We start from the raw sequence: 17396 nt of genomic DNA on the forward strand, positions 1-17396 counted from the left end.
CTTTTAAAAGGTAATTGGGTTTTCACCTGAACTACCAAGAACTTAGACTTAACGTCTAAGAAAATCACACTCTGTTGAGCTACAGACTTTCTGTGGCAACTTTATCAAATGCGCACCAGGAGAGGCAAAAATAACACCTTAGAAGTCAGCAGCATTGATGAAAAGAAGCCAGCTGACTCTGATTCCAAAAGTCTCTGAATCTATGAATTAACTAACTGCTAAAAAACATGCCATATATTGAATGGAATGTTATGATATAATGAACAGTTTCAGAGATAAGGCAGATTTAAACCTCAGTGAAATGAACATGATGGATGTTTTAATATATCCAAAGTCTCTTTATAACCAAAAATATACTATCAGTTTGGCCTCAGGTCATTGTTTCTCATTAACTCTTTCAAGTCACAGGATATAAAAATAGTTTGCTAAATCTTAGCTCAGACTTCATATCTCACAATGATATATTTAATGATATTTTCTCATCTTGGAATGGATTTAAAGAGTATCAATCCAATCATGTTTTCACTTTAACAGCAAAAGGAAACATTTTTAAATTTTGTGAAAGGCAGAGATAGAGCTCAGAGCTTAGAGATCTTGTGATCAAAAAGTTTCACTAGGTAGACATTTCCCCTGGGACCCCAGCCTCTGCTAGTGGTTTTCACTGCGGCCACACGTTAGGAACATCTGGTTAATTTGAGAGAGAAAAAGATGCTCAGGCCTTTCCTGTGTTAATTATACCCATATATTAAAAATCTCTACAGGTGATTCTAGTGGGTATCCAGTGTTAAGAACTTCTTCTGTATTACAGTCACAGATCAATGAGTACACCTGATGTGAAGGCTTCTTTGATCTTTAATCTTGGACTTGACAGGGTACCATTCCTAAAGTTAACAACAACAATAACAACAAAAAAGCAATTGAGATGATAAGCCAGAAATGCATACTAATGTAAATGAAACAGCCAAATGCATGGATGAGTATCAATTCATGAGTAAAGTGCTGGACATGATCTAAATTTCTAAATCAGAGTTTCTCAAATTTGGCCCTATTGAAATTTAGGACTAGATAATGATTTGTTATAGAGACTGTCCTGCACATTTCAGGATTTTTGAACAATGTCCTTGTTCTCTACTCACTAGATGCCTGTTGTACAACCAAAATTTCTCAAGGTTCCTGGGAAGGAAATAGCTCCTGATTGAAAATCATAACACTAAGGCTAGAAAATACCAGGTCAAAAGGAAGCAAATGAACACTTGAATACACTATCACTCCAAATGCAAAGTGGAAAAGCATTAGCAATATTGAACACAGTTGGCTCTGGAAATCATACAGTGCATAGCTTAATGCAGAGAAGATTACTAAGTCATTATGCAAATTACTTGAATCTATGTAATCATCATCATCATTGTCATCATTATGGCCCCAAACTCTAAGCATGTCGTGATCAGAAAAATGTTTAAAAAATATTATATTTATAGCAACTTTATTCATAATTCCAAAACTTGGAAGCAGCCAAGATTCCTTCAGTAGGTGAATGGATAAATAAACTGTAGCACATCCAGATAAAGGATGGAATATTAAATCAGCACTAAAAATAAATGAGCTATCAAGCCATGAAAAGACATGGAGGATGATTAAATGCATATGACTGTATGAAAAAACATTCTGAAAATGCTACAAACAGTATGATTTCAGCTATATGACATTCTGGAAAAGAAAAACTATGGAAACAGTACAAAGATCAGAGGTGGCTAGGGGCTAAAGGGGTGGGAGGGATGAACAGGTGGAGCACAGAGGATTTTTAGGGCAGTGAAACTACTCTGTACTCTAATGGTAGATCCATGTCATTATACATTTGCCAAAAACCATGGAACATATGTCAGGAGTAAACCCTAATGTAAACTCTGGACTTTGGGTGATGATACGCCAATGTAGGTTCATCAGTTGTAACAAATGTACCACTCTGGTGGAGTGGGTGTTGTTAATGAAGGGGGTATGTATGTGTGGAGGAAGGGGCTTTATGGGAAATCTCTATACATTCTGCTCAATTTTGCTATGAACTTAAAACTGTTATAAAAAATAAAGTCTATTTATCTATACCTCCAAATTATTTGAATTATTTATTAATGAGCACATGTAAATTGCTAATAATATTATGATCTAAGTTTTCACTGTGAGGTTTGGTTAGTAAAAAAATCGCCAGTGTCATTGTGAAATGATTAAAGACTTCAATCTCAGTTGTTAATTACAATCCCTTTCACAAGGATTTGTGAAATAGTCCATTTTCCTACACTGGACTACAGGGATAAAGCCACAGAGAATATTCAGACAGTGGGTGTAGGAGCTGAGAAGATGTTACCTTATATATAAAGGTATAAAATCTTAATTCATGTAACATGAGACCCATTTTTTAAAGAACAAAAAAAGTAAAAAATCAGATCATTAAAATAGCAACCTTGGTATTACTGTGTATGTTAGTTTGCAGAAGGTGGAAAAGTACTCAAGGATGCTTTTCTTCTTAGTTAAGAGAACAATAACATAATCAAAACCAATTATTGTATTCCATAAATATCCAAAACAACCAATGTGCAGGTTTACATAATGTCTAAAAGCACACACTGATAGCCATGAAAACTGGAAAGGCAAGTGCTCTTTTGGTAAGTTTATCACATCATGTTGTGCAGACTTATTTATTCCCAGTAAAAGCTAATAGAAATCAAAGCATGAGCTCTCGTGTTGAGATAAGGAATACATTTAACTTTCTCTGTGCTGTACTCATTGCTTATCTCTAACACCCAGAATAGTTCCTGAAACAGTAGATACTCAACTAATACTGCTGAATGAAGCATGATATGAATGTGAGGCTCTTCTCTGAGGAAATACACCCTATCATGTGTTTATCACTATAATTTATTGAATTTTAACACATTAATCTGATAAATAAAAATATGACTTATAAAAGTCATCTGCTCACATTGATGCATTATTGAGAGCCAAATGTCATTTTTGAACTGACAAATCTCAAGATCTTACAAAATAATGATCCTCCCTTCCTTGGAAAAGACCAAGAAATGTGAAAGATTTTTTTGAGAGCAAAATTAAAAAGAAGTACATGGACATGAAATTTGTCTACACCCAAATATGACCCTAGTGATAAATATATGAATTAAAGTATGGACAATTTTAATATATAATTATTTTAAAAATAGAAACACCAGAAGTGCTCTCAACTTGTAAATATTTTCCTAGAAATATGATGCTAAAAATATGATGCTGAAAAGGATCAACAAAAAGATTGCCAGAAAATGCACACACTAATATAGCCATGATTTTTAAAACTACAGAAAACAAACTGTTGCTACTATTTAATAAGGTAAACTAACCAAAGAATGATCTAAAATTGCCCACATTCCCCATTAACAGTATATTACTTCTTTTTCCTAAAATTGAAATCAAGAAAAACTTAAATAAGAAGCAAAAAAAAAAAAAAAAATCAAGTAAATGAAACTGCCATTGAAAGTATATGCTTTCTGACTGATATGGAAGACAAATTCTAGCCATGGAGATATTATCTACAAGCAAGATAACTCTGTCATGGATGAACAATTACTAAGGACTTTTCTACCTTGTTTATTTTAACTTTCATTATTAAATATTTTTTAAATAGCCAAAGAAAATTAAGATATCAGATTTGCAGACAAACCCAGAATATACTGAATTATGCAATATTTAGTATATACTTAATAAATTTGCACGTAAGAGTGATAAGAACATTAGAGTGTTATCTTTCTAAGGCATATGCAGAATTTAACAATTTTGACACATTGAATACATCTCAACATCCAAGACAAATATAATTTCATTAGAAAGCATAGTGATAAGTGAGTAATAACCAGTGTGAATTCCTCAGGGGCTAATTTCAGATGACAAATCACTGGGGATGTCATTTTTAATTTTTAATCTTGAACATGGGCAGTGAAGCAGGCTATGCTAAAATATTGTTGGAATATTGTTTTTAAGGTGTTTACTATGTAGACTAAAGTGAGGGACAGGGTGTTTTTTTTTTTTTTTTTTAATTGCATTCAGACCTGGGATAGGAAAAATTTTGAAGAACCAGAGAAAGTAATAAAACAATAACAAGTATTAATATATTTAATACTATTAAGATATGTCGTATCTGAACGAAGGAGTAAATCATACCAAAGAAAATATCTAAATTTATCTCTGATTAATTATACCTTCCAATAGAATATTCTGGGGTTCTGGGTGAAGGAAATGACTGCAGGGGCAGACCCACTCATCCACATACCAGCTCACACCCATTTCTCAGCTGCTAGTGCTTTGCTTCCTTTGCCGCTTAAAACCGTATTTAGCCAACCAATAGAAAGAGGAGGAGCAAATATAGGACAGACCCAGATAGATCCTATCAGTATAATATATAAAGAGGACACCCAAAACAGCTACTGGAAAAAGAATCCCAATAAATTAAATTTCAAATGACATGACCAAATTAAAATATAGACTGCTTTAAAAGAATAATCATTGCTCATGCAGTTAGAATTAATATGGTGGGGACATAACTATACACAGCAATCATTAAGCAGTAAAAACATAAACAATAGAGTAAAAAATATAAATTTTCTCTACTTCAAGTGTTTTTCTTCTTCAGTCCATCCTTTATTTGTGATCAGAGGTATTTTTCTTAAGTGCAAAAGTAACTGCGATGCAGGAACTCTTAGTGCTGGCAGGAATACAAAATGGTACAGTCATTTTGGAAGAGAGTTTGGCAATTTATTGCAAAACTGAACATATTCTTACTATATGATCCAGCAATTGGACTCCCTGCTATTTATTCAAATGAGTTGAAAACTGATGTCCACGTAAATACCTACACATAGATGTTTACAGCACTTTATTCATAATTGCCAAAGCTTACAATCAATCAAGATTTTCCTTATAGATGAATGGATAAATAAACTTTGGCACATCCAGACAATGAAACAGTCTAAAAGGAAATGAGCTATGGAGAGAGGGGAAGAATTGGGAAATGCTGGTCAAAGGATACAAAATTTCAGTTAGAGAGGAGGAATAAATTCAAGAGATTTATTGTACAACGTGGTGACTATAGTTAATAACAATGTATCATAAGTATTCTTGAAAATTTCTAAGAGAATATATTTTAAGTGTTCTCATAACAACAAAAAAAAATGACAATTTGTGAGGTAATGCATTTGTCAATTAGCTTGATTCAGATATCCCACAATGCATACATATATTTCAAAACAACATATTATACAGAATAAATATAAACAATTTTTATTTGCCAATTTAAATCAATCAAGAAAATAAAAGTACTTAAAACGAGCTATCAAATCATGAAATGACTTGGAGGAAACTTAAATGCATATTAGTAAGTGAAAGAAGCCAATCTGTAAAGGCTACATACTGTCTGAATCCAACTATATGACTCTCTGCAAAAGGCAAAACTGTGAAGACAGTAAAAGGATCAGCAGTTTCCAGGGGTTAAAGGAGGAGGGATGAATGAATAGGTGGAGCACAGAGAAATTTAAGGGCTATAATGGTGCATGACATGTCATTATACATTTACTAGAACTCGTAAAATGTACAGCACCAAGCATGAATATTGATTAGCATCCTCAATTCAGTGACACAACGCTGCTTTAAAATTAATTGCATTCCGTGCTGATAGAGTTTCAATTAGTAGCCATTTTACTTGTTATGCAGTATAGAGAAACAGGGATAGAATAAAAAGTTGCTTTTAGTCTTATATTAATTCGGAAAGCTTTTCATATAGTTGTTACAAAAACAAAATTATACCACCCTTTAGTATTATTCCGTGTTCCAAGTAGAAAGGCATCAATATAACTTATAAGCATAGACATTTTTTTTTTTTTTTTTTGAGACAGAGTCTCACTCTGTTGCCCGGGCTAGAGTGAGTGCCGTGGCGTCAGTCTAGCTCACAGCAACCTCAAACTCCTGGGCTTAAGCGATCCTACTGCCTCAGCCTCCCAAGTAGCTGGGACTACAGGCATGTGCCACCATGCCCGGCTCATTTTTTGTATATATATATTTTAGTTGTCCATATAATTTCTTTCTATTTTTTAGTAGAGACGGGGTCTCACTCTTGCTCAGGCTGGTCTCGAACTCCTGACCTCGAGCGATCCACCCGCCTCGGCCTCCCAGAGTGCTAGGATTACAGGCGTGAGCCACCACGCCCGGCCAAGCATAGACATTTTTAAAGGTAAGGAAGACAGGTGAAACAAGTTAACAGGTTAACTCACTCAACACGAGGTAGACAGTAAAATACAATCCACCTACAAATTGAAAAAATAAAAAAGCAGCAGAATGGAAATAGGAAAAAAGGAAGGTAATAGCAGGAGAGGCTGGAATATACATCTTTCTTTTTCCCTCTGATCCCATGGAGCTCTAAGTTCTGAGAGATGAGCAAGGTGAAGAGAAGAGATGGGGGAAGGGGAAGGGTCGCAGGGCTCTGCAGCGCTGCCTGGAGCCACCACTACTGCCTTCTCAGGTTCTGGAGCTAGTTCCCTCCGTGTTGGCATAGCCAGGGCACGACTCAGAGGCCTCACCCACTGCACTGCTGCCTCTGCAGAATGCAAGAGAATGCAGTTTCAACTTCAGTATGGGCCTCAGTTCTGCACAGTCCTGGGTGGCAGGGGACTGTGACAGCAGCAGGCGAGGGCCTCTTGGTGGGCTGCTCCCTGCTGCGTAGCCTCTGGAGGAGCCCACGCAGCTGCTGCCACCCTTCTGGTCTGCTGGGTGGGACTGGTGACACAATTGTTACTATTATAGAAAAAATGTGGCTCATATTTTGTTTTAAAAATTCTTGAGATACCTTTAAGATGCTTGAATGTCAGGCAAATAATTGCTACACATAGATATGAGTTTTCTTCTGGGATTTTTTTTTTTTTTTACTATAAAGTAATTTTCCAATTTTGAATGGACCAACATAATTGGCAGCACTCTTCCTGGCAAAGGGTTATTCCCCGGTTGTAAAAATGTGCTTCCAGATCCATGACCTCTTGTCATTTCAGTAGTGCTTTATCATGGACGCTTTGACCTGGAAGGAGCTTTAGAGATGATCTTCATTTTGGAAATGACTAAACTATGATCCAGAGAAGTTAGTGACTTACTAAGACACATAAGTGGCATTACAATGATACTATTCCAATATAAGGAAAAGCCCATTATTAATTGAATTTACTATACTTTATTGGCAGAATAGAAATGAATCTAAAAATCAGAACAGGCCTTTTAATTAGAGAAATTGGTAGGTGTCACTGACAACTGGCCCACTAAATATTCATATGTTATTTTTCTTTAATCCAAGATGTGTAATTTGATATTACTGATCCAAATAATTTAAGTGATAAAGCCCAGCTTAAAGCCCATTAGTCACATTATTCATATTCCAGTTTTGCTCACATTCACATATTTTACCTCTTTGAATACCAAATAAGTGCTTTCCCAAAACAGATATAAAATGAGTCTCATAAGAAATCATTCCAAAGTCAACTACAAATACCCACAACTCAGGAAAACCATCTTATTAGACTATTGTTACTACTGGAGTGAACAGCATAACAGAATTTGTTACAAGTTAGTAAAAAAAAAAAAAAAAAAGAAGTTTTTTGGTTAACAGGTATTTTTAAACTTTTCTGTAAGATTGAAGTAATTTATGTCATTCCTTATTAGAGACAGTTTACTTAATATGAATTTATGCTGTAATTAAACATATGTTCTTTTTTTTTTTTTTTTTTTTTGAGACAGCGTCTCACTCTGTTGCCCGGGCTAGAGTGCCATAGTGTCAGCCTAGCTCACAGCAACCTCAAACTCCCGGGCTCAAGCGATCCTCCTTGTCTCAGCCTCCCTAGTAGCTGGGACTACAAGTATGCACCACCATGCCTGGCTAATTTTATATATAATATAATATATATATATTTACTTGTCCAGCTAATTTCTTTCTATTTTTTTAGTAGAAACAGGGTCTTGCTTTTGCTCAGGCTGGTCTTGAATTCCTGAGCTCAAATGATCTGCCCGCCTCGCCCTCCCAGAGTGCTAGGATTACAGGCGTGAGCCACCGTGCCTGGCCAAACATATGTTCTTATATAACATTAGACAAAAAGTAAAACATGTCTGCCAAGGATGGAAGCTTCAACATTTCATTACAGAAAAATGATTCTGCATAAAAATGCAAAAGTACTTTCAACCATATTAATTTTCACCACTTTTGTGCATTAGTAGATATATATACATTGTCTGCACTGCTTAACTTTAGAGTATGACTATAAATTTGATTTATCATTAAATATATCAATAAAGATTTAAGGCTGAAATTAACAAAATTCTTATCTTAAGTCAATAGAAGACAGAAATTACATGATTTAGTTGCCCCCAAATTTATAGTACAATACAGAGACATGTGTTTACATGGGAGACAGACACATGTAATGCCTACAAGTTTCAGGTAGATTTTTTGTTATTCCATAAGGGAATCCCAAAGCCCTTGGAAAAAAAAAATCATCAATCAATTGCAAGTTTTGCTGCCTCTAGAAACAAAACTAATTGGACTGCATATGATTTGAGAATTTGAAACTGAATTTTCACAAGGAATAATCCTAATTCAGATATTAGCAAGGTTTAAGATAGCCATTACAGGAGGAAATAAAACTGTTAAAAAATATTTTAATTCTTGGGAGATTGAATCCAAACACCTGTGTGCTACTGAAATAAATCCACATCACGCACTGAATGTAGAGAAAGAACATACCCAGGTGCTCACACATCTGCCGCAAGTGGTGATCTTGAAATCCCCATAGAGATCTTTGATGGCACCAGTTGTGAAGAAACCTTCCACCATCAGCAGAATGCCATACACAAAGAACGCAGCTGCGATTCCGTAGATCACATACTTAAAGATGTCAATCCTGAGAGAGAAAAGACAAAGGGATTTATTTTGTTAACTTTTTATTGCTGGTCTGCAGAAATTGATTTTCATGTACCCATGGTTCTTTTGGAATGAAAGTTATAGAATATTTATGTCCATAATGGAGGTTGGATTTAGAAACATTTTTGCTTTATATGTCTAATGTTTATATATAAATTTTGTTCTGCCACTTCCAATATTTGGTGACAAGATATTTGGAGTTTTCAGGTTTGTAGGTTTCTTTTTCTTCCCTTCGAGTGTCCCCCTTTCTCTGGTTCCTACAAACTGTAGCCTTGAATAATCAGTAAATCGTACTTCTAAAGGAGTTTGCTGTTTATTTACTTAAGTACATAATCATCAATACAAGTTCTCAAATTAGGACAAAATTCCAAATGTAAAGATTTATGTACATTGCTTAAAAACACAGAATTTTTAAAATTTATGTTAAAAGAGGTAGGAAGCTTTATGGTGAATGATGCAGTAGTTTTATATAAAATGGCATAAATCCCATACATTTGTTATTATAAATAGTCAATTATAGTTGTGTTTTTATACTTCCCATAAACATCATTAATATTTGCTGATGGTAATATCAATAATGGAAAATATGTGGTTTTACAGATAAATTGTAACTTTGACAATTAAGTCTTCTAGGTAGAAGCATTAATGGATATTATATGGAATTGGGCCTAAGCCAGATTATAGCATAATTCCATAGAGGCATGGCGAGATACTCTTCCTTTTCTCACAATGGATTGCCCAGCGAAAAAAAATCCATGTGGCTAAAATAAAATATTTATATAGAAAATATAAAAGGGAACACACACATAACTGGTACATAGATGATAGATGGATCTATGAATAGATAATTCTTTTTCCATAGCTCTGTAACTAGTAAATGAATATTCAATAGGATTAAAAAGTACAATTTGCCCATTTATGAATTAAGATTCCAGAATTTCACCTACAGCCTTAGGAAGGAGGACAGTTCTGTTGACACCTTGACTTTAGACTTCTGGCTTCCCAACTGTGAGATAATACATTTCTGTTGTTTTAAGCTATCAGTTTGTGGTAACTTGTTATGGCAGTCACAGGAAACTATACAGTTAATTAATGAATTTATTTATTATGGTTTATTTTTTCTGAATATATGGCCTGCTTGAAAGGAATTCTGACATTGTCTAGTGCATTTGTATGTTACAAATCATTTTCAGAATATAATAGTTTGACAGTAATGCAGACAAGTTGCTAGAGTATGTAACATTTCTTTCTAGAGTTGAGAAATAGCAATTTTAATGGGCAGGAAACGGCTGCTTCTTCCTAAGTACTTAAAACCAACGCATGATTGATTAGGAGATGAGTCAATCTTCAAGTCTCTGGTATAGTTATTGAAGTTGATGGTTCCAGTTGCTTTTCTACTAGACTTTAGAAAAGTCTGTAATCAGTAATCAACTACATTGAGCTGCTTTGGAATGTTCACAATTGTGTTAAAGAAAATTCATGTTTTATTGTTCTTTATTGAGGTAAAGGTCACATTAACATGAGATTTAACCTTTTAACAGATTTTTAAATGCTCCATACAGTATTGTTAACTATAAAGCACAAGGTTGTATAGCAGATCTCTAGAACTTTTTCATCTTACATGACTGAAACTCTAGCCACCGAACAGCAACTTCCCATTTTCCCAGCCTGTAGCCCTGGCAAAAACCATTCTACTTTCTGATTCTATGAGTTTTGACTATTTCATATATCTCATATAAAGTGGAATCATGCAATATTGTCCTTCTGTGACTGGTTTATTTCACTTAGTATAATGTCCTCAATTTTATCCATGTTGTAGCACAATGACAGGATTTTCTTCCTTTTTATGGCCATAAAATATCCCATTGTATGGATATATCATGTTTTCTGTATGCATTCATCCACTGATGGACATTTACGCTGTTTCCTTATCTTGGCTATTGTGAATAATGCTTCAGTGAACATGAGAGTACAGGTATCTCTTCAAGATCTTGATTTTAATTTCCTTATATAAATATCCAGAAATGGGATTGTTGGATTATATAGTAATTTTAATTTTAATTTTTTGAGGAACTGCCACACTGTTTTCTGTAGTGGCTGTACCAGTTTACATTCCCACCAACAGTTGCAATTTCTCCAAATACTCACCAGCACTTGTTATTTTCCGTTTTGTTTTGTTTTTCATCATGGTCATCCTAGCAAGTGTGAGGTGACAGCTCATTGATTTGCATTTCTCAGATGGTTAGTGGTGATGAACACCTTTTCATATACCTATTGGCTATTTGTAAATCTTCTTTGTAGAAATATCTACTGAAGTCCATTGCTCATTTTTAAATCAGGTATTTGTTTTTCGCTATTGAGTTACAGGAGTTCTTCATGTATTTTGGATATTATTTCCTTACCATATATACATATATATATATATACATATATGATTTGCAAATACTTTCTCCCATTGTGTAGGTTGCCCTTTCACTCAGTTGATTATTTTCTTTTCTGCTCAGAAGCTTTTTATCTTGATTTACTCCTGCTTGTTTATTTTTGCTTTTGTTGTCTGTGCTTTTGGTATCATATCCAGGAAATCATTTCCAAGACCAATGCCATGAAGATTTTCTCCTATGTTTTCTTTTATGAGTTTCATAGTTTCAGGTCTTATGTTTAATCTTAAATCCATTTTGAGTTGATTTTTTTATGTACCCTATAAGACTAACACTTTTTATTGAAGAGACTATCCTTTCCCCATGATGTCTTCTTAGTACCCTTGTTGAAAATTAGTTGACCATATATGCTTCAGTTTATTTCTGGGTTCTTTATTCTGTTACAGTGGTCTATATATGTCTTTCCTTATGTCACTACCAAACTCTAGTGTTCCATAGCACAGTAGGGTAACTATAGCTAACAATAATTTATTGCATATGACAAAATAGCTAGAAGGGAAGATTTGAAATGTTCCCAGAACAAAGAAATGGTAAAAGTTTGAGGTGATAGATATCCTAACTACCCTGATTTTATCATTAGACATTGCATGCATATATCAAAATATCACATGTACCCCATAAATATGTACCATTATTATGTATAAATAATAAATAAATACCACATCTTTTGATTACTGTAGATTTGTAATATGTTTCTAAATCAAGAAGTATGAGGCTTTACATTTTTTTCCCTAAGGTTATTTGATTATTTGGAGCCCTTTGTTATTCCACATGAATTGTAGGATTTTCTCTACTTTTGTAAAAGATGTCATTGTGATTTTCACAGGGATTGCATTCATCTGTAAATTGCCTTGGTTAGTATGGCTATTTTAACAAAATTAAGTCTTTCAATCCATAACATGGGATGTCTTTCCACTTATTTTTGTCTTCTTTAATTTCTCTCAGCAATGTTTTATAGTTTTCAGTGTTCAAGTCTTTCCCTCTTTGGTTAAGTTTATTTCTAAGTAATTTTTTTTTTTTGATGTTATTTTAAATAGAATTGTATAGGTAGAATTCAATCCTCTTAAATCTGTTAAATCTTGTTTTGTGACCTAACATGTGATACATCCTGGTGAATGTTCCAGGTGGACCTGAGAAAAATGAGTATCCAACTGCTGTCAGGTGGAATGTTCTGAATGTGTCTATTATGTTCATTTGGTGTATTGTGTGGTTTAAGTCTCCGTTTCCTGTCTCAATATTCCATCCATTATTGAAAGTGAACTAGTGAAACCTCATACTATGATTGGGCTGCTGTTTTTTCTCCCTTCAGGTCTGTAATGTTTGCAGAACAATGTTTTCTTTCCTCCCTCATTGGGAGCCTTCTCCCAATTTCTCTGAGTTGTTCTCAGAGGCCGCCACGTATCCAAACTCTGCCAATTCTGTCAGTGCTTAGAAGGACGTTAGACAGAAACCCGTCCCTCGGGCATCCCTCTGCAAGGCCAGAACATTGGGTGCTTGCCCCACCTTCTCTTCTCCTCCTCTCTCAGTGTGAGCTCTGTGGCTTGGTGGAGGGGCTGATGTGGCTTAAGTGACATTGCTCTTCTCACCATGTCAGTGTGGCTATTCTGGGTTTTGTGCTCACCCGAGATACTGCAACCTCAAGTAAATTCTGGAAATTTCATAAAGGTATTGATCTGTATATAATTTTTAAATTGGTGTTTCTGTGCAGGAACGTGGTCGGAGACTTACTATCCTCTCACCTTGCTGATGTAATTCCTCCCAAATTCATGCTTTATTTAATTAAAATGTATGTGGCCTTCAAGTCTGGCATTTATGCTGTTAGTATAATTGCAAATTATTGATGATAATTATAACGATCATAAATTTTTTGGTTTTCTCTTTTCAAAATTTAACTTGAGCACTCTGTAAGAATACCTGGCAGTATGTACTGAAATAAACTGGCCTAGCTATGTGTTAATTTCCTATGGTTGCACTAACAAATTACCACAAACTCGGTAGCTTAAAACAACATACACTTACTTTCTGATGGTTCTGGAGATCAGAAATTTGAAATCAGTTTCACTGGGCCAAAACCAAGGTGTTGGCAGTGTCCCATTCCTTCCAGAGACTCCAGGGGAAGGTTTCCTTGTACTTTCCCTGCTTCTAGAGTGGCATTCTCTGCTCTCCTTGGCTAGCAACCCCTTCTCCATCTTCAAAGCCAGCAGGTAGCATCTTGTTTCATTAATCACATTGGTTTCTTCTCCAGTCAAATAGCTCTCTGCTTCCCTCTTATAAGGACACGTGTGTTAGATTTAGGACCCTGCCTGATAATCCAGGAGGAACTCCTCATCTCTGGATCCTGAACTTAATCACAACTTCAAAGTCTGTGTTACCGTATAAGGTAACATATACAGGCTACAGGGACCAGGATCTGGATATCGTTGGGGGCCATTATTCAGCCTGCCACAAGCTATAGACTCTACTGAAGCTGAATGTTAATTTATTGACATTAAAGTATTCTTCCATAAAGTTTTTCTTCAAACAATCTGAAGATGGATATTTCCTAACATTAGGATCCAAAATCCATTTCAAAATTTTAAATCATCAAAATATTTAAACTACAATCAATGGGAATTATCTTATTGACTTGATTCCCTCTACTTTATCACAAAAGTGTTCTGTTATCAGCATGCAATATATGAACTTAATAGAACAAGGATTTCAAATATTATATTAACAAATTAAACTCTTATCTACATAAATATGAGTTTTTTCAATGACATGTTAACATGATGCATAAATAGTCCTTGATGGTGAAGTCACTTATTATAGAGTCCACCAGGGGCTCAAACAGAGAATCATCAGAAGTTCTGCCTTTCCTTCACAGCCCTTGCCTTCCAAGGTGACAGTCCATGTTATTCTTCTTAAGGGGTTAATGCCAGGACTTTACCTCCTTTCTAAATGTAAACTTTCACATTTGGCAACGTTGCTGTTTTACTAATTATAAAAGCAATATATGTTCATTGTAGAAAAAAAAATTTAAAAAAGTAAAACAAAAACACAGACTGTTCACTGATTGCCCTATCAGTTTTTTATTCATATGAATTTCAATGAATTCCAAAAAGCTATATTTATTATATATTGTTTTGAAAACATCCTTTTTAGTTTATATATTATGACTATTCTAAACTAGTATATACTTGTTTCAATAATTTTTAAGATTATGGCACATTCTGTTATTTGAAGATATCATAATATATTTCACCAATTCCCTAATTGTGTTCAGTGGTAGGGAGAGTAATGGGCCCCAAAGATGTTCTCATCCTAATGCCCAGAACCTGCAAATATGTTACCTTACAGAGCAAAAGGGATTTGGCTGATGGGATTACATTAATGATCTTGAGGTGGGTAGATTGTCCTGGATCATCTGGGTGGGCCTTAATGTAATCTCAAAGGTCCTTAAGAGTGAAAGAGGCAAAGGAGGCAGAGTCAGACTCGGGGAGAGATCTGAGGGTGCCACGCTGCTGGCGCTGAGGAGCTAAGGGGACTGTGAGCCAGGGAGTGTAGGGGCCTCTGGAAGCTGGACCAGGCGAGGGCACAGCTTCTCCCCAAGAGCCTCCAGATGGAGCACAGTTCTGCCAGCACCTTGATTTCAGCCCATTTCAGTAAGCCCAGTAAGACCCATTTTCAGACTTCTGACTTCCAGGACTGTAAGAAAATAAATTTTGCTGTTTTAAGTCACTAAATTTGTGGTAATTTGTTTTGCAGCAGCAACAGGAAGCTAGTGCATTACCATTACAAACAGCATGGTAATAATGATGATTTTAGATAATTTTTGTTCAGTCTAGATTGTTTCCCTGGGATAAATTCCTAGAAAAATTTAAGGTTCATGTGGTCAAAAGGGTGTCCAGAGAGTTTGTGCCAAAATAAAAATGCTTTGATAAAGAGCAAGAGGTTCTATTCTCTGTTTCCTAATGCCAACTATTATAATTTAATTTTTCTGATAAAACATTAATAGGTTAAAAATGGGTATAATTTTAAATTACTTTTCTTAGTTCACTAGTGAGGAAGAACATATATTTATGAGCTATTAATGTTCTGTATTTTTATTAGTAAACTTATTTTTATTTTTCCATTTTTTCCTTAAATATTTTGTTATTGACTTATCAATTCTTCATTTATTATTGTCGTGTAAGCTGCAAATATTATTCTGTTTTCATATACCTTTTAATGTTTTTTATAACACTTTAATGAGTAAAATTTTAATTTATATTATGTCAAATACATAAATATTTTCCTTTGTGATTTCTTATATTGCTTATATATAATACTTCCTACCTGATGATAAGTGAAACCTTAATTTATATTTTCTTCTAGTTTTTACAAATTAACAACTCTTAAATTATAATTTTTAACCACCCAAAATTTTTTTGGTAAAAATATAAAGTAGGGACATAGTTTTACATGTATTTACAAGTATTTACATGTATTTGAGTCTCCTTTTGCCTTTCTGTTCTGTTCCATTGGATATATTTTTCTACATCTGTGCCAACAGCATATGGTACTAATCATTGTAGCTTCTCCGCTCCCTCTATCTGGTTAGCCTGATGCATCCTTGAACTCAGTCAAAGTGGTAACTACACCATTCTCTGATTCATATCTCCTTTGTCTGAGGAGGAAGGCACTTTGCTCACATGCCTTTCATGTCACTGCTTGAGGACAAAGAATTGTCTTGTTCTGCCATTCATCCCTACATATTAGCACAGTGATTGGCACATAGTATTATCTAATATTTTTTGCTGAAGTGAATGAATTCATTAAAAGACTAACCAGACAAAAGATTAGCCTGAAAAAGATATCTACATATTTGAAAACAAGAATATTACAGAAGTATAATAAATTTAAAGAGTTTAAAATATATTTTCATACTTGATATTCACAATAACCAATTAATGAAATAGTCATGATTACTAAGATACCTATTTGCGAATAAACAAGACTAAGTGAATTATAGCTTCTAAGCATCTCAGACTGGAAGTTCATTACCAGCCTTTTCTAAACATCTTCATTGACAGGAAAATCACTACATTTCAAGGAAGTCCATGTACTCTTCAGAAAACTCAACTTTTGGAATGGAATTTGTACTGAGCTTAAAAACTATTTCTCTATGAATTTTAATACTTTGACCTAAGGCTCTCTCTTTGAATCATAAAGAACAAAGCAAGTTTCCTTCTACCTGATGACCTTTCAAATATTATTTGAATGAAATTATCATGCTCTTCTTTATAAATATTTTTCCCTAGAGCTGCTATATTTCTGGTTGTTAGAAAAGAGAACAGAAATTAGATCTTTGAATTCCAATCCAGTCTGAAAGTTACTCAGATACTTATCTGTGCTGAAATGCCTACCCTAATCAAACAGTAAAACAGGAGGAGTATTATGGTAAGTAGAGTGTGTCCAGGGACAGACAGACTTTAGGAAGCATAATACAGGGCATTACGATTATGATACAGCTTCAGGGAAGACATCATCATTATTTTAATCATCATCATCACCATCATTTTCATCACCATCATAATAGTAAATAGTTGTATAATGCTTATTGTGTGCCAGCCATGTTGTAATATCATCTAATTTTGTTGTCATAGAAACCTTGGGATGTAGGCAGCATTTACTGTGGCCCTTTTGCCGAAAAGGGATTGAAGCAGAGAGGTTCAATAACTTGCCCATGATAAGAAAGCTAGAAAGGGGCAGAGCCAACATGAAACAAAGGCAAAAAGTTCTGCTCTAGAATCTATTTATTTATTTGTTCATCTATTTATTTAATTTCAGAATATTACAGGGGTACAAATGTTTTAGTTACATGAATTGCTTTTGTACAGTATGAGTCAAAGTTATAAGTTTGGCCATCACTTATATAGGATGCATTGTACCCATTAGGTGTGAATTTACACATACCCTCCTCCCCCCTCCCACCTACTTGATTTCCATTG

At 34.6% G+C, this 17396-nt stretch overlaps 1 protein-coding gene across 6 annotated transcripts in view; it reads right to left on the reverse strand.

The window, feature by feature from the left end:
• The window catches only part of GPM6A (glycoprotein M6A), a 300930-nt gene that overhangs the window by 17657 nt on the left and 265877 nt on the right, over positions 1–17396 (reverse strand). For 5 of the 6 annotated variants that reach the window (XM_069493115.1, XM_069493113.1, XM_069493117.1 and 2 more), the window contains one exon: positions 8810–8966. The exons of the other annotated variant lie outside the window; for it this stretch is intronic. In XM_069493115.1, coding sequence (XP_069349216.1) covers positions 8810–8966 — 157 coding nt within the window. The remainder of the gene's footprint in view (positions 1–8809; positions 8967–17396) is intronic. 6 annotated transcript variants of the gene reach the window in all.

Source organism: Eulemur rufifrons, chromosome 18, assembly GCF_041146395.1.
Source record: "Eulemur rufifrons isolate Redbay chromosome 18, OSU_ERuf_1, whole genome shotgun sequence".
NCBI lineage: Eukaryota > Metazoa > Chordata > Mammalia > Primates > Lemuridae > Eulemur > Eulemur rufifrons.